The sequence below is a fragment of the Microtus oregoni genome, unplaced genomic scaffold, assembly GCF_018167655.1.
Source record: "Microtus oregoni isolate MIOR12 unplaced genomic scaffold, Mior012 000040F_ref0000088, whole genome shotgun sequence".
NCBI classification, from domain to species: Eukaryota; Metazoa; Chordata; class Mammalia; order Rodentia; family Cricetidae; genus Microtus; species Microtus oregoni.
The window spans coordinates 511,252-538,109 of NW_024543207.1; the positions used below are offsets into that span (position 1 = coordinate 511,252).

The 26,858-nt window shown below is 44.1% G+C and overlaps 1 protein-coding gene across 5 annotated transcripts in view; it reads left to right on the forward strand.

Moving 5' to 3' along the window:
• The first annotated feature begins 525 nt into the window (after nt 1-525).
• Pigg (phosphatidylinositol glycan anchor biosynthesis class G) overlaps nt 526-26,858 on the forward strand; it is a 35,880-nt gene continuing 9,547 nt past the window's right edge. For 3 of the 5 annotated variants that reach the window (XR_005972343.1, XM_041632155.1, XM_041632157.1), the window contains exons 1-10: nt 526-778; nt 1,623-1,828; nt 4,362-4,571; nt 5,353-5,541; nt 6,320-6,461; nt 12,936-13,148; nt 17,937-18,154; nt 18,531-18,812; nt 20,728-21,185; nt 23,979-24,170. Coding sequence is in view for 4 of the 5 variants with exons in the window: in XM_041632155.1 (XP_041488089.1) it covers nt 625-778; nt 1,623-1,828; nt 4,362-4,571; nt 5,353-5,541; nt 6,320-6,461; nt 12,936-13,148; nt 17,937-18,154; nt 18,531-18,812; nt 20,728-21,185; nt 23,979-24,170 (2,264 nt within the window). In the remaining variant the exon portion in view is untranslated. Of the gene's footprint in view, nt 779-1,622; nt 1,829-4,361; nt 4,572-4,703; nt 4,782-5,352; nt 5,542-6,319; nt 6,462-12,935; nt 13,149-17,936; nt 18,155-18,530; nt 18,813-20,727; nt 21,186-23,978; nt 24,171-26,858 lie in introns of those variants that run through there. The other 2 variants (XM_041632156.1, XM_041632158.1) reach the window with 2 other exon arrangements.

A 26,858-nucleotide genomic window follows, 5' to 3' on the forward strand; every position in this document is an offset into this window, starting at 1 on the left:
GGAGTAAGAAAGTATATAACTTTTTTGTTGTTGTTTTGTTTTTTTCGAGACAGGGTTTCTCCGTGGTTTTGGAGCCTGTCCTGGAACTAGCTCTTGTAGACCAGGCTGGTCTCGAACTCATATAACTTTATTTTGATTTTACAAAAGTTCACTGTTGAGAGACTTTGGATTCCTTTTAATCAGGATCGCTTAACCTGCAGGCTTGCCCCAGAAATAGCCCTTGAGACCCGGCAGGAAACCGGGGCAGTAACACCGGGTAGAGGTGAGGTGCCCCTAATACACGTGAAAACCAGCAGCTAAAAACCTGCATGGACGACGGCGATGCGCTTGGCTAAAGGTGCTTGGCTCAAGAGTGGAAGACGTGAAGCTTGCAATCCTGACTGGCTGTGGCACTGGAAACTGGGCTCCTGAGAATCTTTATGCTTTTTGGGATCGCTCCGAGGGCCGGTCGGAAGGAAGTCATCAGAGAGCGACCGCCGGCTCGTTGACGTATTTTCGGTGCGCCGGCGCGGTGAGTCGCTGGGAGGCGACTCTGACAGCCCGGGAGTGGCTGCTGCTTGCCGCTCCCGTACTCCTTGAAGCCCCGGGGAGTTTCAGGCCACCTTGGCCCAGCGGCTGCACAGGATGCGGCTGGGCTCCGGGGCCTTCGCTGCCTGCTGCGTCGCGATCGAGGTGGTCGGGGTCGCGATATTTATTCGAGGATTCTTCCCTGCTCCGGTTCGTTCTTCTGCCAGACCAGAGCACGGTGTAGAAACCCCGGCGCCCGAGCCTGTAGCAGGTATGGATCCCCTTCCCGGTGGTCCTCGCTTTCATTATGCCCCTCCCCGGAACAGTTTGCACTGTGTAGGTTGTTTCATACAACTTGGAGGTAATCGCAGCCGGCCTCTGTGATAGCAGTGTAAGCCCCGAGTGACTCCGGCTCGGCTTCTCGTTTGCAGCTGTGCACTGATCCCTGTCTCTTCCTGATAATCCTCTCAATCACTGCCAATTTAGGTTTCCAGTTCTGAGCAATAGGTTTTAAGAGGTAATATTTCTTCAGACCCCTCCAATTTCCTGCTACTCTCCAGCATACCTCCCCATTCCATGGTTAAGAGTGCATTAGAACCCTGACTGTCCTCCTCACCTACACAGAAATACACACCAGACGAAGACTGATGCTTGAAACAGGTCCACACAATCCTGGCACTGGACGTGTAAGCCATTTCTAAATCCACCGGTTTACTACCTGATAGGCTATGTTTTAGGCGTGGGCACAGATCCCAACTGTAGGTCTTTTATGGAGAGGCGTTCCTGCCCTAGACTCCTCCCTGTGCTAAGATCAATTCACCACGTATTACTGGGTACCTGCTGGTTGTTAACATAGCCTAGCCCAGAACACATCCTGCTCGGTAGTCTGACGTCTGTGGGCTAGTGATAACCCTTGTCTTTCAGGGTTGCCTTGTCTGGCCTCAGAAAATTAACAATGGCTACCAAAAATGGGCTTTCTTTCTGGTCGAACTAGATATGATATGTGTTAGAAGAACAAGCAAAAAGACATTAAAGGCAGTTGAGTACTAAATAAAATCTAAAGTTTATTTTCCTATTTATTTATTTTTAATTTCCCCTTTTCTAAACACTTTTAGGAGCCAGGTCCAATTGGACCAAGCTGCCATCTCCTCTCTTCAGTAAAGTTGTTATTGTGCTGATAGATGCCTTAAGAGATGATTTTGTGTTTGGGTCCAAAGGCGTGAAGTACATGCCCTACACAACTTACCTGGTGGAAAAAGGAGCATCTCATAGTTTTGTGGCCGAGGCAAAGCCACCCACAGTTACCATGCCTCGAATCAAGGTAAATTTAGCATGATGTTTTATGAATCTTGATTTGACTATTTTGAACGTTTAGAGAGATTATCTGATCTACTTGGAAACCCTGTTTTAATAAAATGGAAAATATTTTGTTGCTGTCAGTTTTACTGGGGGAGTGGGATGCTGAAGGAACCCCGTAATAAGATGGAACCATCTTTTTACCTCTTGTGAAGTAGCCAGAGTTCATACTTAATGAAAAGAAGGAAAAATTTAGAACCAGATTTTCCAGGCCACTGTAAACCAAGAGATCCCCTCCTCTTTGGTGGCCTGCTGTGTTCCAGAGTCTTCAGGCTTGAGGGAACCTTTAGGGATATTCAGACTGTTTCATAAGTTGTATACATAAGAAAACAAACTCAAATTAAATTGCTTGTTGAAATTATACAAAATGATCAAACAAGTATGAACTGGCCCCAACAATTGTTACTTCTATATAATTAAGTGTCCACTTTGGTGAGGGTAGTTTTGAAGTGCATAGTGGTTCGCCCAAGAATCATGGCTAAATTAAAAAAAAAAAAAATGAAGCTCTTTTTGTAGATTGGCTTGAAGACTACTTACTGAGCAAGTACTAGGTATTGATAGTGTAATGGGTACACATTTAAGGGTAACGGTACCTCCACTTTCAAAGGCTGTTAGTCTCTATGTTCATACATAGCCACTAAACAAGTGAGCTTTCAAATAAACATAATTATCTTGTGATGAGTGCCTGATGGAAGAGAACCGCATGCAGTACTGAGTTTGGAGGGGTAGAAATGTAGTTGAGGTTATGGAGTAGAAAAACCCGTCTGAGGAAATTACACTAAAAAGATACTATCAGGACGAGTAGGAAGAGTGTTGGCAGAAAGGGCAAAGGAGCTTGAAAATCTGGGCCTGTACTGCATTTTTAAAAAATCATTTTATTTGTTTGAGCATTTTGTCTGCATGCATGTATGTGTACTACATATGTGCATGGTGCCCGCAGAGGGCAGACTAGAGTGTTGTGTCCCCTGGGCTGCAGTTATAGGTGATTGTGCGCTGTCCTATGAATGCTGGGCACTGATGCTGGGCTGCCTGCAGGTGTCAAGTGCTCTTAACCACCGAGCAACCTAACAAGACCCTAGATTATTTGAAGTTCTTGTTTTTAAGCCACTCTTCCATTGGGCTTCACTGGTCCAGTGTGGTTTAGGGCCAGCCAGTTACTGTGAAGGTTGTGTTTGAGCTTATCTCATATCAAGACCCCTATCTGAGGCTCGTGTGCAGGGACACCTGACTGACCTGACTTTCACTGTTTGAGCAAGAACTCCTTCTCAGCCAGAGGAACTAGTAATTTTGGCTATTTCTAAGTCACCAGATTCCAAAAATATGTGGATACTTTAAAACTTATCTGTAGTTGTCGTCTTTCCCAGAGCCCCCTTTCAGATTTTAAGTAGGGTGTCTTGTTTGTCACAGCCAGCTGCAATGGAGCCATTGTCAGATCAGGTGATAGGAAAACCACAGGTACAGTGTTTCCTTGGCTAATGTCTGCACAACTTACTGCATAATTTTGGTGACTATTTAAGTTTCAAAGTAATTGCTTTTGATAGTTTTGTTGGTTTTCCTTTGCTCTTGGGTGGGGGGGTGGTGGTGGAGGGATTTGCCAAGCTCCTCATTCTGCCACTTTGGAGTCTGGTTAATTATATTTACTTACTTGGCTTTTGATAAAACTCAGCAGTAGAGCACTTGCCTAGCATGGGTATAGCACTGAGTTCAAGACCTAGAGCCTAAAACTGAAGTTTGCGTTTATTTGCCACTGAAGAAATTTTATTAGAATTCTGTAGTCATTACAAAGATTCCTGTTCCTTTTTATCACAAATCTATGGCTATTGTCTTAAGTGGTAATATAACTGCAAATCATGGAGATTTATTGTTATTGCTGTGGCCTGGTAGGGTCTGTGGTAAAAGTGGGTGGAATATTGACTCCTCTATATCAGAAAAACAGGATATTTCAAGGCCACTGTCTATTGCATGGTGCTACACTGTGGGTGGGGTCTGATAATCCACTAACAGTCTTGGCCCACTTCACTTTGAGAACTCTATATCAGCAGTTTAAAAAAAAAACTATTTAAGAGACAGATAATAGATTTGCTGGATTGTTAGGGCTTGTTTGTTAGAGTTAATGAGCTTGCTTGTCACATAGAGCATGTTAAATCTTACTTGGAACCCTGACAAAGGGTCTGAATATACAGGTTTATGTTTTCAATGTATATGCATACATATTAGCATTAACTGTCATTAACCCAGAGCTTCTGTGATTGGCACTATGTCTGACTGTTATTGTCTCCTCCTCTCCTGTCTTACCCATGAAAGGATTGCCTGAACCATGTTCATTAAATAATCAAATCTTCATTGTCTGTGTCCTGTCTCCCCACTGCACTGGCCCTATTGCTTTCCTAGCTTTCAGTCAGTGGCCAGTATAGGATCTACTGTAGGTGTGTACCCGTCTGCCGCCGAGGCTGCACTTTTGGATCTGTTTTTTAAGTCTCGAATGTTTCTTCCTGCAGGCATTGATGACAGGGAGTATCCCTGGCTTTGTTGATGTCATCAGGAACCTCAATTCTCCTGTGCTCCTAGAAGATAATGTGATAAGACAGGCCAAAGCTGCTGGGAAAAGAATGATCTTTTACGGAGATGAAACATGGCTTAAATTATTCCCAAAGCATTTTGTGGAGTATGATGGGACAACATCATTCTTTGTGTCAGATTATATAGAGGTCAGCTTCCTGCCCCCGCCCCTCCCCAATTACAAGGTCTCACGTAGCCCGGGTATGGCTGGAACTTGATATATATCAGTGGAACAACCTTGAACTTTTTGTATTTGTGCCTCCACCTCCAGAGCGCTGGGATTACAGCCATGCACTCCCACACCCATTTCAGAGGTCGGATTGGGATTACAGCCATGCACGACCACACCCATTTCCGAGGTCGGTTTCTTAAAAAGAGCAACATATGCCTGAAGTCGAGCCTGGTGCTACCATTTTCCACTCAGGCGATGCTATTTCCTGTGTGGTATTTATTAATTTATGGAGTGGTGTGGCAAGAGTATAAAAATCATTCATTTACATAATCAGTTGTAAGTGGAGGCATAAACCCTGTGAACCGAGGTGTGTAGGCCCCCAAATGCAAAACAGTTGGATAGATGTAGGCCCAGAAGATCAGGAAGGGTGCCACAGCCGAGGAGCTGCATCACTGAATAAGGGAGGACCCTGTCTGGGCATACGTGAGACAAGCAATGATCCCCTGGGGGAGGGGTGAATGCCAGGATAGCCTTTCTCCTTTAAATTATCTATGTATATGTCTTGTTCACAAACTAGAGACATTATAAAAATAGGCATAAGCTTAGTCTAATACTCATATCCATTTACCTTTTTTAATGACTTCAAGGCTTTGGTTTTATTTGGTTTTTGTTTTTTTCTATTCTCATGAGATTGATTCCTGGTGATCCAGGAAATTGGATGCACTATTTATACGTACTTCCTCCCCTCCCCCCTGAAGGTGGATAATAATGTCACAAGACATCTGGATAAAGTATTGAAGAGAGGAGACTGGGATGTGTTGATCCTTCACTATCTAGGGCTGGATCACATTGGCCATATTTCCGGGCCCAACAGCCCCCTGATTGGTCACAAGCTCAGCGAAATGGACAGTATCCTGATGAAGATTCACACTTCACTGCTGTCAAAGGTGAGGCTTACTGTGGTCCATTGCATGGTGGTGGGATTTCATGTTGCTAATATTTTCTAGAATGAATAGAAATGACTGAGAGAACATTGCCCATTGTCAGCCAACCAGTCATGCTCCTGCCGTGGGTACCGTCCACATCGCTGTTCCTTGACTGCAGCTGTTTATAGAGTTCCAGAAATACAGTAAAATAAATGTGCCAAAAAGTACTTGCTGTCTCAGGAAGACACAGGCATCAGGAGCCAGTGCCCCTGTACTAAGGAGAGGCTATAATTTCAAATAGTGTATTCAGGACACTCTTCGTGGAAGCGTGTTCTATGTGAAGAGACTTGGCAGGAGGAAGGGACAGATTCATACTGTGTGGTGTGTGTCAGGTAAAGAAGAAGCACTCAGTATCACTGGAACAGGTAAGGTCAAATGGCCAGAGCTCTGGGCGAGAAGCCCGTGACCTGTCTAGCACCCCCTCTGGATGCTTCTGTAAAATAAATGGTGGGAAACTGAGGCAAGAGGAGCCATGTGCCCACAGCTTGGAAATGACAGGCTCCCTGCCGTAGGAGGTCATAAGCACAACCCTTGTATACTCTGAGCTGTTCTCTCTTCACCTGTAGCATGATTGCCTCTGACCGTTTGATCTGACTCAAAGCTTATTGGAAGAGATTTAACGCACTAAGGAGAAGGTTCTGTTGATGAACTAAAATGAAGTTATACAGTTATTTCCTTTGCAAGACCATAAAGTTCTTGCCAGACAAGTACAGTTGACAGGTTCTCCTTTACCTTACAGGAGAGAGAGACTCTCTTACCCAGTTTGCTGGTTCTCTGTGGTGATCATGGGATGTCTGAGACAGGGAGCCATGGGGCCTCTTCCACAGAGGAAGTAAGCACACCTCTGATCTTAATCAGCTCTGCATTTGAAAGGAAACCTGGTGAGAATTAGGAACGATTAACATTTAAGACTGTAGTTTGGTATAAGTTATCCTAAACAATGTGAAATAAAAATTAAAGGGGAGACGGGAAGTCAGGATTTATAATTTAAATTTTTTGCTCTGATTCTCAAAATATAAGTACTTTTTGTAAAAATTCAGTTTTAGAAATATTACTAGCTAGGTATGGAACTCCTCAAAATTTGTCTTGGGCTAGTGAGATGTCTCAGTTGGCAAGGGAACCTCTGAGCTCCATCTCTGGACTCAGCAGGTGGAAGCAGAGAAATCACTCTCACGGTTGTCCTGGCATTTTTGTGCCCACACATGTACACAAAATAAATGAGTGAGTCTGTAAATAAATACAATTCTTTCTTGAGGCAGACTTTCTCTGTGTAGCCCTGGCTGTCCTGGAACTCACTCTGTAGACCAGGCTGACTTCGAATTCAAGAGATTCACCTGCCTCTACCTCCCAAGTGCTGGGATTAAAGGTGTGAGCCACCACTACCTGGGTCTAATTTAAAAATGAGAAAAATGCCAGAAGCTACTATTTAAATATTTTTATAAGTACTCACTATTTCAAACTGTGTGGTGACAGCAGGGATAGGGTCAGAGAGCACAGTGGACTAGCTGAGGCCCCATTCCTAGGTCAACATGATCCTGATTTCCCTGGCCTGGCTTGTCTCTCTCCCCGCCCCCCAGCTGCATGCCCTTCTGCCTCCACAAGACTAAAGCAAAGCTGACACCTGCAGCTACTCTGGTTCTGGTCCTGTAGCCTGATGCATTGGGTTTGCATCTGTAGCTACTCTCTGGTTTTGGTCCTGTAGCCTGATGCATTGGGTTTGCATCTGTAGCTACTCTCTGGCTTTGGTCCTGTAATCTAATGCATTGGGTTTGCATCTGTAGCTACTCTCTGGTTCTGGTCCTGTAACCTAATGCATTGGGTTTGCATCTGTAGCTACTCTCTGGTTCTGGTCCTGTAGCCTGATGCATTGGGTTTGCATCTGTAGCTACTCTCTGGTTCTGGTCCTGTAGCCTGATGCATTGGGTTTGCATCTTGGTGAGTTTAAAGCCAAAGCAAGTGCAGCCAGGACTGAAAGAGTGGAGAAAGATGTGCCTACAGCTGGCAAGACCAAGAGAGTCATTTCCAAAACAATGTTTTCTTGGACAGAAGTAGGAATTTTAGTTAGGGAACCTATTCGTATTCATTTAGAGAGGTTAGCCTCCTTCTAAACATCCTTAATTAAAAAGTACATTCCTGAGCGTGCTTAGTTTAATGTCACAATTTAAAAAGAAAAAACAGTAGACACGTTTTGGACTATGCTTAGTTTAAAGTCATGAAACTGTGGAAAAGATTAAAGTGATGGGCAGAAAATGCCTCTGGGCATGCTCAGTCTATACCATAAGATTTTTAAAATCAAACTTTTAAATTAAAATTGCCTAATTCCTCCCTTCCCTTTCTTCCCTCCAATCCGTTCCATGTACTCTTCATTTGTTCCCCCTTGAAATAAATCATGGTTTCTTTTCATTGTTTTACACACAAAAAAAAGAAAAAAAGAAAGAAGGAAAGAAAGAAACAAAGGAAAAATGTGGTTTCCTTAAATATACAAATACAGCCTGATTAGAAGAAGAAAGAAAGAACGAAAGAAAGAAAGCAAAGGAAAAGAAAGTGTTCTCGTATACTTTGGATTTCCCAGTGATATTTTTTGTATAAGAGAGACAAATGTATTGTTTTTTTTCCCACATACCAGTTTCAAATCAATTAATGACTCATTATTATTCTTGAAGTATGGCCAATTAAACTTGTTCAGTTTTTAGTAATATTGGGTTTAAGCATATTGATTTGTTTCTATTCATTATAACTACTATTCTTTATTTTCCCATATCTTTGGTCAGTGGGAGCATCTTCATATTAATTCCCAAGTCCTTGCCTAAGGGGCAAGACCTCAGTGGTCTCTGATCCCTCTCTTACCCTCTGAACAGTATTCCTAACTGCCATGCCTGTGTCTTTCTCAGGGCTCAGTTAGCTTCCCCAGGGTGCCCTGATCCTTCAAGTAGAATTGGTAGACTATACTGTGTCAGAGCTAGAAGTGTGAATTTATGCTGGGTCTTAAAAGGTTTCTGGACAGAACAAGGAAACCTTTGTTGTTGTGTTTTGTTTTTTTGAGACAGGGTGGTTTCTTTGTGTAGCCCTTTCTGTCCTGGAACATACTCTGTAGACCAGGCTGGCCTCAAACTCAGAGATCTGCCTGACTCTACCTCCCAAGTGCTGGGATTAAAAGTATGTGCCACCACTTCCCGGTGGAAAATTTATATATATTTATATTATATATATATATAATATATATAATATATATATATATATATATCCCACTCCTCCAGCCTATCGCCACTGAGATACCAGCCCATTGGGGTGTGGTCTCTCTCCCTTTAAAAAAGCGGCCACTTCCCTCTCCTCTCTCTCTTCACTTCCTGCTCCGCTGGCAACTAGACTCCCTTCCTGGTTGCGCAGAGGGCTGACGGTGATCTGTAAGTTTTTTCCCCTTTAAATAAATACCACCCTATTAATCATAATTCCAAACTGGTGTGGCATTGTTTATGACTTACGCCTTCAGTGCAGGCCTCAGAATTTCATAAGAAGTATCATGTCAATAGTAAAGGCTTAAAGAAAGAATTTTCCATTACTTGGCAACAAGCTAAGGACATTATAAAGAGATGTCCTACTTGTTCTTTCTATAATCAAACACCGTTGCCTGCAGGGAGTAACCCAAAGGGCACTAAGAGAAATGAAATCTGGCAGATGGATGTGTTCCACTTTATGGAATTTGGTAAATTAAAATATGTACACCACACCATAGACACGTATTTAGGTTTTCAATGGGCTACTGCCCTGAGCTCAGAAAAGGCTCATTCAGTAATCACACATTTATTGGAAGTTATGGCCATCATGGGTATATCTGTGCAAATAAAGACAGATAATGGTCCAGCATATGTATCTAAGAAAATGAAACGCTTTTTTGATTATTATAATATAAAACACATTACAGGTATACCAAATAATCCTACAGGTCAGGCAGTTATAGAAAGATCAAATCGTACTATAAAGGATATGCTGAACAAACAGAAAGGGACTGAAAATACCCCCAGAAATATATTACATAATGCTTTATTAACCTTGAATTTTCTTAACGCTAATGAGAAAGGAACGACAGCAGCAGAAAGACATTGGATAATGGAAAAGTCTGCTGAACTAAATCAACCAATTTATTTCAAAGATGTGCTGACCTCTCAGTGGAAGCCAGGAGATGTGCTACGTTGGGGAAGGGGTTTTGCTCTTGTTTCCACAGGAGAAGAAAAATTGTGGATACCATCAAAATTAATAAAGTTTCGATTTGAAGAGGAGAAACCTCTTGGAAAGGAGAAATGACAACTCATCCACAATGATGATATTCATACAGGTGGTAAGAAAAACATATAGAATGGGGGCAGGGTTCTGTTCTTATCTCCACAGGAAAACACTCATCTTTGAGAAATTCAAGGGACCCTGGATGTTTGGATACTGACAGATGGAAAAATACCTGCCCAATAGGAAATATCAAGAAAACTGAATGGGTTGTGTAAGTAATATTAAACCATATTTCTAAATTTATAAAGCTGGTTTTGAAGTTGGACTCTGGCTCAGTCCCTCTCTAATTCCAAGCCTGTTAGTAAGAGAAAAACCCAGAGTTTCTGTCTCATGTCAAGAGCCATGATATGGGACAGAAAGAAATATGAGTTTAGAAAACATCTTTGCTTTTCTTCATATCTATTATACTTTTCATTGAATATATCTATCATGTCTTTCATTGAATATATATATATATATATATATGTCTATATGATTAATGTTTAAGTTTTTCATAATGAACAATGAGTTTTTCCTGAAGTGACATTTGAAGTTTCCAGGAAGAAGATGGGGCCCCATAACAACAACTCCACCTGGTTGATATGACGTCATGATAATGATAGCGCTACTACAAGACCTGCTTTGGGTACCAGCTGCACAAGACAGTTCCAACTTGGTTAGCTGAAATGGTGCACATCTTATACAACATTTTGGCCAGACCTGCACAAAATACTCAGAGACTATTTGCAATTTTAAAAGACATTGATCTTGAAATTTAACCATCATTTTACTTTCACAGGATCCCCCAGAAAGAACGTCGCCCCCATGACAGCTGGAAGTAATTCTAGAGGATGACGTCCCCTCTCCCAGTAAAGTTTGCCCTTGGGTTTAGGGACATCATTTAGGGGTTGATTATAATTAGTATATGATTGAGGGTTGGGGGAGGAATTTTATAAGCTCAGGGATCATTTTGAAAAAAAAAAAAGAGGGATGATGGGATAATAGATTTGTAATTGTGAGTTACTGTTTTTAGACAAATATATTGGTATAGATTCTTATATATTGATACAAAGTTAAATTAGATTGACTATTGTATGCATGCATGTTTCTACCTCTGTTTAAAACATTTTTTTGTATTGACATATATTGTATTGATATATATATTGTATATATTTACCATATTGCAGTGTACATTTCTACCTCTGATTAAGATACTTATATAATGTTTGTGTATTGATATATATTTACCTACTGCAATGTATATTTGTACATTGTCTATATTTGGAGGTCATTGTCCTCATTTGTTTCACAGTCGTTTATTGTCTTAGTCTTTAAGTTAGATAGATATTGAGAATTATATAGATTAATAGTCATCTAAGTTTGTCATTCATAATTAGACTAATCAGGTTCTTTAGATATATAGAGATTATACTCAGTATAGATAGATAATCTTCAACTTCTTCAAAAGCTGTAGAAAATGGCCTTTAATTTAACTCAGAGTTTTGTGGTAGTGAGACACAATTGCTCCTGGCAACACCACTCTATTCCCGAGAGAATGTTGAGCACCAAAGATACTCCACCTGGAGCCTTTCTTTTTGGCAGAACTGGCCTTGGGGCAAAGAAATGCCCATACCTCAACCACTGACAAAGATACAGAGCGTGCATCAATGGATAAAACAGGACTGTCATATCCTGCCAAGACAGGGTAAGATAGTTTTGAAAAGTTGCTTGCCTTTGAAAATGGTATGTCAGTTATGTTAGGCCTTAGCCAAAGTTGGTTGCTTCAACGCTGCTAATGTGACTTTGGGTGATTGCCTAGGTAGCTAGTTGTCTCTGTGATTTGTTGCATGTTTTGGAAGTTGTTTTACTGAACTTCCTAATTACCCAGGTAACATTATTTCCCTTCTCAGATCTTCGATGGGGTTGAAGAGACTATATAAATGTAGTTACTTTCTCTCATGACTTGGCCAAGTTATTTATTATACAAGACCTAAGCTAGTTAGAATAGGATATTTGTACTTATTGTATATAATTTCATAGTAGGTTTAGAACTCTCTTATTTAAACAAAAGGGGGAGGTGTTGCGGGAGGTCCTCCCACTCCTCCAGCCTATCGCCACTGCGATACCAGCCCATTGGGGTGTGGTCTCTCTCCCTTTAAAAAAGCGGCCACTTCCCTCTCCTCTCTCTCTTCCTGCTCCGCTGGCGACTAGACTCGCTTCCTGGTTGCGCAGAGGGCTGACGGTGATCTGTAAGTTTTTTTCCCCTTTAAATAAATACCACCCTATTAATCATAATTCCAAACTGGTGTGGCATTGTTTATGACTTACGCCTTCAGCCGCTGAGAAATCTCTGCTAGGGTACTTTTCATCCAAGGTTGTTTGATCTACAGGGCCCTGAGCCTGATGTCTGAACACCACAGCCTTTCTTCTCCTAAGGAGCTGGTTGTGCAGACCACTACTGCAAGCTTGAGAAGGTTATGTGGATAGACAGAGTCTTACTTCTTACTTGTCCTCATTGTCCTAGTCAGTGACCTGTCTGCCCTGCTGAACCTATCCCCATCCTGCGTTCCTAGGAAAAGATCCTGTTACAGTTCGGGAACCACTGCTGATCCTAACTCATGTTGACTTGACATCACCCAAGTGGCCATTCCTTGGCCTCTGTTGGCGACTTGTCACTTCCATGCCCAATGCTACAATCACCATAACTGTATTTTGTTTTGTTTTGTTTTGTTTTTGTTTTTCGAGACAGGGTTTCTCTGTGGTTTTGGAGCCTGACCTGGAACTAGCTCTTGTAGACCAGGCTGGTCTCGAACTCACAGAGATCCGCCTGCCTCTGCCTCCCAAGTGCTGGGATTAAAGGTGTGCGCCACCACCGCCCGGCTATAACTATATTTTTAAAATTAGACTTCATCCAGTATATTATAAGCTACGTAAGCGAAGTTAGCACTTGATAAATTTCTGTGTGATTGTGTAGTTGAGTGGTTTGAAGACATGGTGGCTTTGATTTATATTAACTGTAGTTTCTTAAATTCAAGAATAACTACCATTTTCTGCCTTTTATAAACCTATTGTTTAAAATGTTTTCTTTTTTCCAGGGGATATCCGACACCCAAAGCACGTCCAGCAGACTGACTTGGCTGCCACCCTAGCAATTGGACTTGGTTTGCCAATTCCTAAAGACAGTGTAGGGAGCCTCTTATTTCCAGTCATAGAAGGGAAACCCATGCGAGAACAACTGAGATTCTTACACTTAAACACATTACAACTTAGCAAACTATTGCAAGAAAATGTGCCATCATATGAGAAAGGTAAGGTAATTGTAGTTCTAACTTCTGTAAGGTCGTGATCCCATGGGCCTTACGTTTTCCAGATGTTTTCTGGTGTGCAGTTTGTAGTGGGATACTTGGTAGTTGTCACTCTGTAATTATGAATACTACGTTCCTGTTTTCTTAGTCCCTCAACCACAAATATAATTAAGCTATTTGAAATCTATACATTTATTAATTCAAGAAATATTTACCAAGTTTTTGTTTATGAACAAGGGACACCATGTTAGGAGTACTGGTGGCACCAGATCTCTGTCCTCACAGAATCTTTCAGCATGAGGAAAACAAAAGTATTGTGAAGATGCCAGGTAGTGACCAGAACCCTAGGAAAAGATTGCTCATGGGAGCATAGGTGGGTTGGTCTCCATAGAAAAGCCTAATCTTAGATTTAAGAGGGAGCCTTGTGGACTGAGGGTCAGAGATGTCATCAGAAGGCTGTGGGGCATTAGATGAGCTTTCGGTTTTGTCAAGGTGAAGGAGGATATGGCAGAGTTTTCTGCATTTGCAGAGGTTCTCCCGGGTCCCCTCTGGGAGTTCTGCCTTGTACTGTAGCAGAGCAAGCAAGGAACAGCTGTAGTGTTTTAGTGAGCCCCGCGGGTGATGGAAATTAGCAGTGGTACAATGGGATTGAATAAGGGGCAAGAAGACCCAAGGCCAAAGGAGCAGCTCCAGTTTCTCAGCTGTACAGTGAAAGAGTAGGTGACCATGCAGTAAGGTGGTCAGGACCTACTTTGTTAGTTTTCTGTTTCTGTGTTAAGACATCATGACCAAGGCAACGTACAGAAGAAAGTTCATTTGGGACTTAGAGTTCATGACCATCATGGCAGGGGACATGGCAGCAGGCGGCCAGGATGCTAGAGCAGTAACTCAGAGCTTACATCATGATCTACAAGCTTGAGGAAGAGAAAGCTAACTGGGGATGGTGAGGGCCCTTGAAACCTGACAGCCACCCCCAGTGACCCCTCCTTCAACAAAGCCATATCTTCTCATAATTTCCAAACAATTCTACCAGCTGGGGACCAAGTATTGAAAGAATTTCAGTAAGGAGAGCGCAAGCCGCTGTACTGATGTTGTAAAACAAAGGGGAATTGAGAGCTAACTATTGGTTCTCAGGATGTGGAGCCAGCAGTGATTGGGAGAGAGGCTGGTGGAATACGTACAGGTAAGGGCAGTTGAGGATGAGAAAGGCAGACTGTGGTCCAAGCCGATGTTTGTCTTTTAGCTGGAGATACCAGGGGTCATTTCTGTGCCAATAGGAATGATCCCAGGAGAAGCGTAAGCCTCTATGAGGCCCTTTATAGATCATCCAAGTACATTTCCAGTTGATTTACTCTGGTACGTCCAGCAGGTCACAGACTAGCACATCTGTCCCTGGTGCTCCTTCTCAAGTCTAGAGGAGGCACTTGTGTTTGAGGCAAGTTTTCTTCTCTAAGTGTGGTGTACAGCTAGTAGAGTGAGTACCATGGGTGTTACCTGTGGAAGACAGACCGTGTCTGACAGCTAGGAAATGACTGGGAGCCATATACAAGGGGCAGGAAGACTCCCTGAACAAGTCCTCAATCCAGTAGTCTAGGTGAGAGTTAGGGGTGAGGCGTGGCTTCGATGCACATAACTCTTATTCTTGCTTTTTTTCCCCACCTGAAATAACTGAAAGGCTTGTAAGATTTTTTTTGTTGGTTGGTTTTTTTGTTTGTTTGAGGGGTAGGAAAGTGTTGGTGTTTGGTTTTTTTTTTCTTGTTTTAGGTATGGTGATGTTTTATTGTTTTTATTTTGGTGTGTATATGTGGTGAAGGGTTTTTTTTTTTGGTGGCTTTGTTTGTTCATTTGGTTGGCTTTGGTTTTTATTTGTATTTTTGGTTGTGGTGGTAGTTGGTTTTACAGTACTGGGAATTGAACTCTAACCCTTGCACTTGATAGGCAAATACTCTAGCTCTAAACTACATTTCTGTCCTTGAATTCTGTAGCTTAGGTTGACCTTCAGTTTGTGATCTTCCTGACTCAGCCTCTTGAGTAGCTGAGATTATTGGCATTAGCCACTAGGTTAGCCAGTTTTTTCATATTTTGTTGTTCTTAGAAAATCTCTAATCTAGTAAAATTGCCAACAAAAAACAGCTACTAAGAATTGTTTGCTTTTTCAGAAATATTAGGATAAAAAAATTAGGAACCGTGTTAAATAGAACGGAAACAAGTCTACAGGGATTAGGAGACATTTGGGGGGGGCTTCACTCCTGCGAGGCCTACCTATGTGTACACCGTCGTTACATTCTAAATCCCACAGCAAGGCCAACAGAATCTTCCACAACATCTAGCCAAATCTGATGCTTCTTGCCCCCTGTCTTTCAGTCTTTCAGTTCTAGTGGGAACCACTTTTTTTTTTTCTTCAGGAATTTTGAACAATACGTTCATAGTGACTGGATGTTCCTTCCTAGTTCCTCATCTGGTTAATTCCTGGGCTTCCTTTACGGTCAGGTTATCAGACTATCCTTGCCCTGTATTCCACTTCCAATCTAAAATCAATTGTTCTCTATTACCAGAAATCTCTCCTATTCCCTCTTTTCCTTTATAGCATACTTTGTGACTAAAAATAATTTCTTTTCTGTGTTTTGCCCTCATGTATGTCTATGTGTGTGTGCATGCATTTCAGAAGCCAGAAGAAAAGGATGTTGGGTCACCTGGAACTGGAGTTCTATATGGTTGTGAGCTGCCACCTGGGTCTTGGGACTCAAACCTGGATCCATTGAAAGAGCAGCCAGAGCTCTTAACCACTGAGCCATCTCTCCAGCTTCCATTCCTCACAAATTGTTATCACAAGTGTGATAACCTTGTGATACCTACAACATAGTGCTTTGTTTACATTTGTTTGTGTTTGTGTGTTGTAAGGGAGAGGGCCCCTTGTTTGTCCTGGCCACCCGAGTAGCTTACACCCGAAATAACCACACAGAAACTATATTAATTAAAACACTGCTTGGCCATTAGCTCTAGCTTCTTATTGGCTAACTCTTACATATTAGTTTAACCCATCTCCAGTAGTCTGTGTATCGCCACGTGGCAGTGGCTTACCAGAGATTCTAACCAGTGTCCATCTCAGATTGAAGATTCGTGGCTTCTCTCCAACTCTGCATTCTTCCTCCCAGCATTCAGTTCTGTCTTCTCCGCTTAAGTTCTGCCCTATCAGGCCCAAAGCAGTTTCTTTATTCATTAGCCAATGAAAGTAACACATGAACAGAAAAACCTCCCATATCATTTGTGCCTTCTGAATCAGAACGTAAGCAGACAGGAATTGTCCTGTTTATTCACCATTGTCTGTCTGTCTTTCTTTCTTTCTTTCTTTCTTTCTTTTAATTTGCAATCCATTGTGTTTCTTATTCAGGATGTGATAGCTAGGGACACAGTCTGTGCTTAGGAAGTATTCATGTAGCTGTATGAACAGGAACCCCGGGTTTCTATGACTCATTTTATAGCGGCTGTAAGATGTAACACAAATACCCTGTGTCTCTGTGGTTCATTTGTAGAGATGTGTAAACAGATAGATCGTAGTATACATAGACAGGTCTTTGTGGCTTACTCATGGAGGCTGTGGGTTATAGACACAGGTGCTCTATGTCTTTATGAGTCTTATGGAGGTTGTGGGGTATAGGTATAGGTACCACCAGTCTTCTATAGTTCACTTATAGATACTGTGGGGTATAGGCGTAGGTGGCCCAAGTCTCTGACTCCCTGGAAGAGAGACTGTATTATGAATAACAGGTCACTGTGGAGGCTTGGGGTATAAACATAGATACCTCTATTTTCCTGTGGCATACCCGTGAGGGCACCAGCCGTGAACTTCCTATCAGAGTTTAGAATAAAGCTTTCTGTCACTTTGTGACCTGAGCAAATGCCTTAATTCTAGCTCCGTTTCTCATCTGGAGAACAGGCACAGTTGTCTCATCCGTCCCTTGTGGGTCATTGCGGAAGTGCCAAGCTGCTTAGGGTGACGCTGGCCAGTAACTTGTGACACCCAGCAGTAAGGAGAGGTGCCACCTGAAATGCTGAGGTTCTGTTCACGTTAAAATTGTGTCGTTGAACCCTTGTTCTCAGCAAGAGAATGCCTGCAGGGTTCTTTTGCTGCTTTGAAGGTGAAGCATTCACAGATCACTGCAGCACTGTAGGGAACGACAGCACGTGTGGCCCTGCGGGTGTGTGAGGTGCATTTTAAAGAACAGAACATCTCAGGAGGAAAAGTCTTGTTCTTTAGACTCATACAGTCACAAGCAAGCACAACATAGTACAGAGGATTGTCAGCCCCTTGCCTCCAGCAGCATGCCTTTCAGAGCTAACGGAGAGGGGTAGCCGTGAGCCTGGAGCACCGTAAGGAAGAGCGGCTAGTGAAGGAAGCCAGTGTGAAGGCACAAGAATCAGCCTGTGCAGTGTATGGGCAGGGTTCCTCACCGCACTGTCTACAGAGATGAGAAGGGCTCTGTGGAGCCAGGGCTGTTGTGCGTACGCTTCAGAAGAGAGGAGAGGTAAGATCACATGAGCAATGTAGAAAAAGTGTCTGGGCCAACCAGTGGGTGCTTATTTCTGCCTATACTGTGTGCTGAGTACCCAAGCCCTGGCTGTGTTGGCTTGGGTGGATTACATCCTCAGCTGTCACAGTATTACCGACGTGTAGCTGACCCTTCCTGCCTAGGAACAGATTGCCTTCCATAGGTATCAGTTCTAAAGACTATGCCAGGAATAAGCGAATGCACTAAAATTATAAGTGTGTATAATCCTTTTGTCTGATAGATCCTGGATTTGAGCAGTTTAAAATGGCAGAAAGGTTGCATGGAAATTGGGTCAAGCTACACTTGGAAGAAAACCATTCAGACGTCCTGCTTGGCCTGGGGACCAAAGTCCTCAGGCAGTACCTGGGTGCCCTGAAGACCCTGAGCCTGTCTTTGAGCACTCAGGTGGCTCACTATGACATCTACTCCATGGCAGTCGGGACTGTCGTGGTTTTGGAGGTACAGACACTTGTATTGTCATGGTTTGTGTGTTAAATTGATTTCACAACTCAGCTAAAACATGATGGTTTTAAATGTATATATCATTACTTCTAAGCATGATAGTGTTATGTCTCTAATCCTAGAATTCAGGCTACTAAGACAGAAGGGAAGTCATGCCAGCCTGTGTCTAAAAAGAGCATTGATATACCATGGAAAATAGGAATGTTCTTTGTTCTTCCAGAGATGAAACTATAAATCAAGCTATGTAGTTTTAGTAAAAAACTAAAACTAATTTTTCCTTGGGTCTTTTTGTTGTTGTTATAAGTGGAACAGGATGGGCTCATTTGACGATGCCTGACCTTCCATAGACACTCTCGATCCTCTTCTGTTTCAGGTTCTCACTCTGTTCCTCCTTAGCACCCCACATGTGCTGTGCAGGAAGGATGAGCTGGATGTCCCCCTGTTGTCTCCCGTGTCTTCCCTGCTCTTTTATTTGTTATTTCTGGTTCTCTCGGCCATTCATGTCCTGGTGTGCACCTCGTCTGAGAGCTCATGCTACCTCTGCAGCCTCCCGTGGCTGGCGGCAGGGGGTGTGATGGTGCTGGTGGCTGCACTGCTCTGTGCGATTCTGTCTGCTCTCATCAGGATGGTCGTCGACGGCACTCTGCTGAAGAAGGTACGGCTGTGGTCCTTGTGGGTGGGTTTTGTTGTGTGTTCCAGCTAATCTTTCATTAATAAGAAATTGGCTGAAAATCTTGTGTATACTAGTCTTCCAATGCTGGAGATGCCTTGGAAAGACCACACACCAAGTGAGCTGTAGGAGAAAGAGCTAAGCAGCCCTTCCCAGGCTTCTGAGCGCATTGGCCCATGATACTCTGTTGGGTAGTCAGGTCACAGGCTTTTATTCTCAGCTGGAAAGAGCTGGACTGGAGCAGAGTTATAATAGGGTTTCTGGATGTGGAAGAAAGGGAACATGTGTACTGTAGTCTTAAGAAAGGTTTGTGGACGGTGAACAGTGGGACACGCAGGAGGCTTCTGAGGAAGCTTGGTCCCCTATTGGTCTGTTCTGCCTCACAGAACTTTCTTTTCAAGGCTTATATTTTCCTGTGAAATTCTTGGGTTTTGGTATGACGCCTTTATTAGGTAGGTGACAGTAACAGAGCAGTGTGAAAGAGATACATGGGCATGGTAGAGTCCACAGTACCCAGGCACCTGGGCGTGGTAGAGTCCACAGTATCCAGAGCCTGGAATTGAGAAGCTGTGCAGTAACTCCAGCTCTCATCCAGTATACTCTGTCCTCTCCTCTTCCCAGCACAGGGCTTTCAAGGGTCTCCTGCTGTGTATCTGGGTCTAGGCATAGTCTCCATGTATGTTTGCATCTTTAGGGCCTGTTTGGATTCGTGGTGTTTCTCTGGGTGCCTTACTATACATAGTTATGAGCTATCAGAACGATAAGTAACAACAAGAACTTCATATTTAACTGGGGTGTATGTGTGTGTGTGCGCGTGCACATACGCCACTGTGCACACGTGGAGGTCAGGACAGCTTGTGAGAGTCAGTTCTCTCCTCCCACATACGGGTCCTGAGGATAGGACTCAGGTATAGGCGGCAAGTGCCTATACCTGCTGACCCTCATCAGCCCTCGACTGTTGTTAAGTTACTAATTTGTGTTGGTCAGTCTTTCATCACGATGACAAGATATCTGAGATCAACAATTTAAGGGAGGAAAGATTTACAGCTCATTTCAACAGTGTCAGCCTGTATCTGGCTGGCTCCATTACTGTGGGCCTGTGTTGAGATGGAAACATCACATGGGAAAGGCTTGGCTGGAAAGAGCTGTTTACTCGTGGCAGCTAAGAAGCAGAGAGAGGAAAGAAGGGAGAATGGAGTTAGCTCCTTCTCGTTCTAATCACCTTTGTGAGCCCCTCCCCTTGGTGAGGGAAGTACTTCATATCTAAATCATAACATAATTGAAGAGATAGTATTCTGTTGCCATTTCAGCCGAAGTAACCATTATAGTGGAAACTATGTGATCCTGGGAGATTGATGGCATGCAGGGAACATGACAGCTGGGCCAGGATCTTCTGGGCAATTCTTTTTTTTTTTTTTTAATTTTTTTTTTTTTTTCTGGTTTTTTCGAGACAGGGTTTCTCTGTAGCTTTGGAGCCTGTCCTGGAACTAGCTCTTGTAGACCAGGCTGGCCTCGAACTCCCAAAGATCTGCCTGCCTCTGCCTCCCAAGTGCTGGGATTAAAGGCATGTGCCACCACTGCCCGGCCCTTCTGGGCAATTCTTATACACAGTCACTGTGTTGAGGGCCTGCTTTCAGTCTCTGACACTGAGCTTGGGACTTAGAGTCCAGAACTGACATGGTATGTCCGTGTCCTCGTGGACCTCCTCTGGGCTGCGCTGCAGGAGAGGGCCCGGTGCTTCCCATGCAGGGGCGGCTTCCTTCCACAGTAGACGATCTGGGTTGGATGGGAAGACAGCAAGTGTCTGTCACGAGGCCTTTTCACTGTGGGCCAGGGACTGTGCAGGGTGATGGATATAATTTCCAGGTTATCCTTCAGAAACTGTATTTCCTTCTAACAGAGTGCATCTCATCCCAGCTCAGGATGGTCAGAGGTGGACCTCCTCCTTCTTCTGGGCACAGTGGGCCACGTCCTGAGCCTGGGAGCCAGCAGCTTTGTGGAGGAAGAACATCAGACCTGGTACTTCCTTGTTAACACTCTGTGCCTGGCTCTGAGTCAGGAAACCTGTAGGAGTTACTTTCTGAGAGATGACTGTGAACCTCAGCATCGCTTCCATGTTGAACAAGAGTGTGTGGACATACTTGCTTATACCCGGAAGGACAGCACAAGCTATAGTACCCCTGAGCCTGACAGAAAGGGTAAAGGGGTCTCCCTTTCCGAAACAAAAGGAAGCAGCAAATGGTGGGCAGTGCTGGCAAGTCCCTGGCTGGTGCTGATTTGCTGCCGGCTGCTGAGGTCCTTGAACCAGACAGGGGTGCAGGGAGCTCACCGGCCTGACTTCAGCCACTGGCTTACCAGGTGAGCACGACCGATGGACTGAAACTATCTGCAGCTGAATGGCCTTCCTTTTCTGCATTGTGTCCTTTTAAAGATAAAGACTAAGATAATACTTGAGATATAAAGAAATAGAAAATATACCTCATGAAGTTAAAAAGAGGCTCACTTAATAGATTTGATTTATTAATGTGGAATCAGAGTAATTGTTAATGATTGAGACCCTGTGAGTTTTGAAATGATCATTGTGCTAAAGATGTAATTCTGGGGTCAAGTCCATGGTGGTTCATTCTATACTGCTGCCCATGGACAAGAGGACAAGGTCAGTAGGCAGAAGGCTGTGGTCTCTGAGCATCTTTGCCTTCTGTTCTCCTTCTCAACAGTCATGCCCCTCTCTTTCTCCACCCGTAGAAGGAAAAGTGTATAGCATAGCAGGTCTCTCAATATCCCCCGAGTCTTCTGCTGAGGCTGCAGAGCCAGGAAGAGATATAGATGGGGTAGATGGGGGGTCTTAAGAAGAGACTTGAAGTAAAGGGAAGGATCTGAGTCTGACAAAGTCAAGACCAGACTGTCTTGATTTTTAATTGTCTGGCAACAAAGATTCAAGCTGAAGTAAAAGAACAGCAAATGAGAATGTTCAAAGGAACAAACAGTTTCAGGACTGCATAACATTGTAGTGCAGAGTGTAGTGCTCCTGCTAGTGCTTGGGAAGTCTCAGGTGGATACTGTTGGGACTTTGTATCTGCATGGAGGAGAAACAGGCAAATGGTGCTCCCAAGACCTTACAAGTTCACAGTCAACCTGGATGTGGGCATCAAAGAACAGTGACTCAGAGAATTCCCCTAACTTTCATAAACTCACGGTTACAGCTGGCATCTTTGTGGACTTAGCCATTTGCCTGCACAATAGCCCTGGAGAAACAGCACAGTGTGGTCCTCACTTTGCAGTTCAGGGAGGAAAGAGGGCACAGGACCTGGTAATAGGCCATATCTCCTCAGCCAGGTCTTAGAAGAACATAATGGACTCTGTTTTGTTTTTCTGGAAAATTGAAGCATTTGGTTCATGTATGTCCTGCATACCTTCTCAATTGTACTGCTTCCTGCACCCTGTTTTTTTTTTCTTTCTTGAATTCCTAGGCCATTCAAGTTACAGAGAGCCATTTTATAAACCCTATTAGCTGTCCACTCCAAAGCTGTTTTAATACCATTTTCTGTGGTGATGTACAGCACTCTAGTGGGATATCTAGGGTTCAGTGTAGGGCACAGCAGAGACCTCCAGGGTGAGGCCTCCTCCAGGGTGGGACCTCCTCAGGGGTGGGACCTCCAAGGTGGGACCTCCTCCAGGGTGAGACCTCCTCCAGGGTGAGACCTCCTTCAGGGTGGGACCTCCTCCAGGGTGGGGGACCTCCAGGGTGGGACCTCCTCCAGGGTGGGGGACCTCCAGGGTGAGACCTCCTCCAGGGTGAGACCTCCTCCAGGGTGGGACCTCCTCCAGGGTGAGACCTCCTCCAGGGTGAGACCTCCTCCAGGGTGGGACCTCCTCCAGGGTGAGACCTCCTCCAGGGTGAGACCTCCTTCAGGGTGGGACCTCCTCCAGGGTGGGGGACCTCCAGGGTGGGACCTCCTCCAGGGTGGGACCTCCTCCAGGGTGAGACCTCTGGGGTGGGACCTCCTCCAGGGTGAGACCTCCTCCAGGGTGGGACCTCCTCAGGGGTGGGACCTCCAAGGTGGGACCTCCTCCAGGGTGAGACCTCCTCCAGGGTGGGACCTCCTCCAGGGTGGGACCTCCTCCAGGGTGAGACCTCCTCCAGGGTGAGACCTCCTTCAGGGTGGGACCTCCTCCAGGGTGGGGGACCTCCAGGGTGGGACCTCCTCCAGGGTGGGACCTCCAGGGTGGGACCTCCTCCAGGGTGGGACCTCCTCCAGGGTGGGACCTCTGGGGTGGGACCTCCTCCAGGGTGAGACCTCCTCCAGGGTGGGACCTCTGGGGTGGGACCTCCTCCAGGGTGAGACCTCCTCCAGGGTGAGACCTCCTCCAGGGTGGGACCTCTTCTGGGGTGAGGCCTCTGGTTTTAAATCATCTCTCCTTGTCCTGACAGTCACAACTGTCTTATGCCATTTTCTGGTTTGTTTTTCTTTTTCTTCTTTCTTTTTTTGTTGTTATTGTTGTTCTCTCTCTCTCTCTCTCTCTCTCTCTCTCTCTCTCTCTCTCTCTCCCCCTTCCCCTCTCTGCCTCCCCCTCCCCGTGTGTGTGTTTTGAAACAAAGTCTTGCGCTGTATCTCCAAGCCTGACCTCAAACTTGTGATCTCATTTGTCAAGATTACAGATGTATATCACCATGCCCAGTTTTATTCACATTTTCTAAAATCTTTTCTCATTTCTATGTATATCTTTCCAGAATATGTATTTAATAACTATTAGCTATCGAAGCTTTATGAGCATAGCTGTAAATAACATAAGGGAGCCAGCCTTGCCTGAATTCTTTTACACGTAGCACCTGTGCACCTCCGCTCAGCGGGACAGCACCTGTCAGAAGCTAGGGCCGAGAGACTTGAGGTCATGGGAGAACAGTAGAGCCAGGATGAGCACGAAGCAAGGCAAGGACTGGAGGACAGAGCTGTTTGTACCTAATGCCAGCATCTGGCCATCTTGAGAGTAAGAAGTGAGTGAGAGCTCAGCATGGTCGTCTTTGTGACATTTAAGAACTCGTTTTGTTTTCTGGCTTTCTAGAAAAATCATCTGATTGTAATTCTTTAAAAGTCCTTCAATACCCACAATTCTGTTGGTGTAATTTGGACATCTTCTGTCTTATTTCAGCTCTGATCACAAAGCTCAACTCTCAGGCCTGGCTGCCCTTTCTCTGGTTGTGATCTTCATGTTGGTTCAAAAGGGATGCTCCCTTGTATCCAAGGCAGCCTTAGCCCTGGGGCTGCTGGGTGTCTTCTGCTACAGGGCAGCCACTGGGATTGTGCTGTTTCCATGGCAGCCAGACAACAAAAGCATTTCAAAGTAAGTGAACTAGAGACCAAAGTTTGCTTTTATATATTTCAGTGTTTTCTGTACTAAAAAAATGCCATGCTAATCTTTACGATAGTGGGGTTTATTTTTTTAAGTAATTTGTTATTTTATGTGCATTGGTGTTTTGCATGTAGTTACGTCCATGTGAGGAAGCCACATCCCCTAGAATGGAGTTACAGATCGTTGTGAGCTGCCTTGTGGGTGCTCTTAACCTGTAAGCCATCTCTCCAGACCCTGGAGTGTAGTTTTTATTAATAGTGGTTTCATTTGCAGCTATTGTATCCTGGCCAAGAAAACGGTAGTGAACCACTTTGTTAGCACTCTTGGGAGAAAAATAATTTAGAAGTAAGCTCATTGTACTTATTTTTAATTAATAAATGAATTAAGGCCTAGGACTGATGAATGAAGTGATAAATGAGTTAACAGCAACCTTCATTTACTAGGATTTAGTCTTGCTAAGTTGAGCTGTGACTTACATAGCAGGGACAGTAATAGTGTGGATACTCCCAGCATCTGGGAAAGGAAGCTGGCTTTCCTAAGTTACTCCTGTAAGGCCAAGGAGCTCCTGTTGTGCAGATCAAGAGGGCTAACTATGAGTCTGGTGTCCGTGATAGAACTACAGGTGACTGGACAGGGCTGCAGAGCGTGGCTAGCCTTCTTGGTGTGGTTATATCTGTTCTCAAAAGTACCGAGAATACAGCAGAGGGGCCATCGGAAATAAGATGCCCTCATGTTCTTTGAAGCATCATTTGCAGTTGAAGGAATAAATAATTTGTTGTTGTCCAGCAGTAGTGGGACAACCCTCACAGATATGTTGAAGCCCTGTGGTGGCTGGCATCTTGTAACCATGAGGTAGTAAGTCTTCATAGAGCACAGAAAGGTGTGGTAAAGCAATAGGCAAACTCTTACATGAGTCCAACTTACCAAACTTTTTTTGTATATGACTTAAGTTGATTAAATATTGTCATATTTAGGAGCCAAGGTCATATATAGGTTGTGGCCTTCCTTTTTACTCACTTGAGTACCTCACAGAATCTAGGGTTAACAAGTGCTGAGAGCCGAGGACTGTAGCCAGAAGCTTAGGGGCGACCAGGAAACATCTCGGTGTCTGCAGCAGGGGCCAGCAGGGTGGTGGCCTTCAATGAGGCAGAAAGCCGCGGGGAACATGAAGAAGATGGTGGTTGAGACTGGGGACATTTTGTAGAGACAAAGTCTGTTCTTGGCTTTGGACTCTGGAACTGTGGGCAAATGGTTGCATATTACATTTGGGGCTTTGTTTAATCTCCAAGTGCAGTGTGTGCGTGCATTTCTTGTTTTCGCCATGTCTGTCCTTGATTTCTACATCATTCATCTCAAGACTGTGATCCCCTTACTTTCTTCTCTGCTTATGAGCAGCTTGGCTTTTATAGACGATGAGAAGAAAGCCAGTGTCTTTCCTCTCAGCATGCTCTTTCTGTCTGTAAAATGCATCCATTCCTCACCCTGTCTATCTTGATTTTTAAAAATGCACTGGTTTCAGATCCACCTGGTCCCTAAACTGATCAAATTCTGAATTCAACTTTGACCCTGACCTATCTGGTTCTGCATTTACTGTGAGTCAATATTCACCAAGTAGTCACGACCCTTTCTCTTGACCCTTTCCTTTCTTCCCTGTCTGAAGTCCAAGCATGTCTAGGATTGAAAGTCAAAGTCCTAGGAATGAGAAGCACTGACTGGTGAGGTCTGGGGACTCATTTGGATGCTCTTTCTGTTACTCTTTCCTGTCCAGTGGCCTGGGTTTATCTGCTGGGAGAGGGCTTCTTCTGTGAAACCCTTATTGGCCATATGTTTGCTGCATTCTGTCCTATAAAGGGACCTGTCGTTAGCCTTTATACCGGGACCATACACCCCTTTATATGGTCACACTGCATTCTGTCCTATAAAGGGACCTGTCGTTAGCCTTTATACCGGGACCATACACCCCTTTATATGGTCACACTGCATTCTGTCCTATAAAGGGACCTGTCGTTAGCCTTTATACCGGGACCATACACCCCTTTATATGGTCACACTGCATTCTGTCCTATAAAGGGACCTGTCGTTAGCCTTTATACCGGGACCATACACCCCTTTATATGGTCACACTGCATTCTGTCCTATAAAGGGACCTGTCGTTAGCCTTTATACCGGGACCATACACCCCTTTATATGGTCACACTGCATTCTGTCCTATAAAGGGACCTGTCGTTAGCCTTTATACCGGGACCATACACCCCTTTATATGGTCACACTGCATTCTGTCCTATAAAGGGACCTGTCGTTAGCCTTTATACCGGGACTATACACCCCTTTATATGGTCACACTGCCCCACATGTCACACAGTGTCAACACTGCATTAAAATGATCATAATAAATGGGGATTTTTATAGTACACAAAGTGTTGTATGACAGCGTGATACAGGAAATCCATTTTTAAAACAGGTATACTGCTGTTGCTATTATTTAAAATTCATTGTCTGTGCATCATGTATGTGAAGAAGGCGTTGAATCCCCAAAACTGGAGTTACAGTTGTGAACCTCCATGTGGGTGCTGGGAAATCAAACCTGTTTTGTTTTGTTGTTTTGTTTGTTTTAAACAGGATCTCAATATGTAGCCTGGGCCTGGAACGCACTATGTAGATCAGGCTGGCCTCAAACTC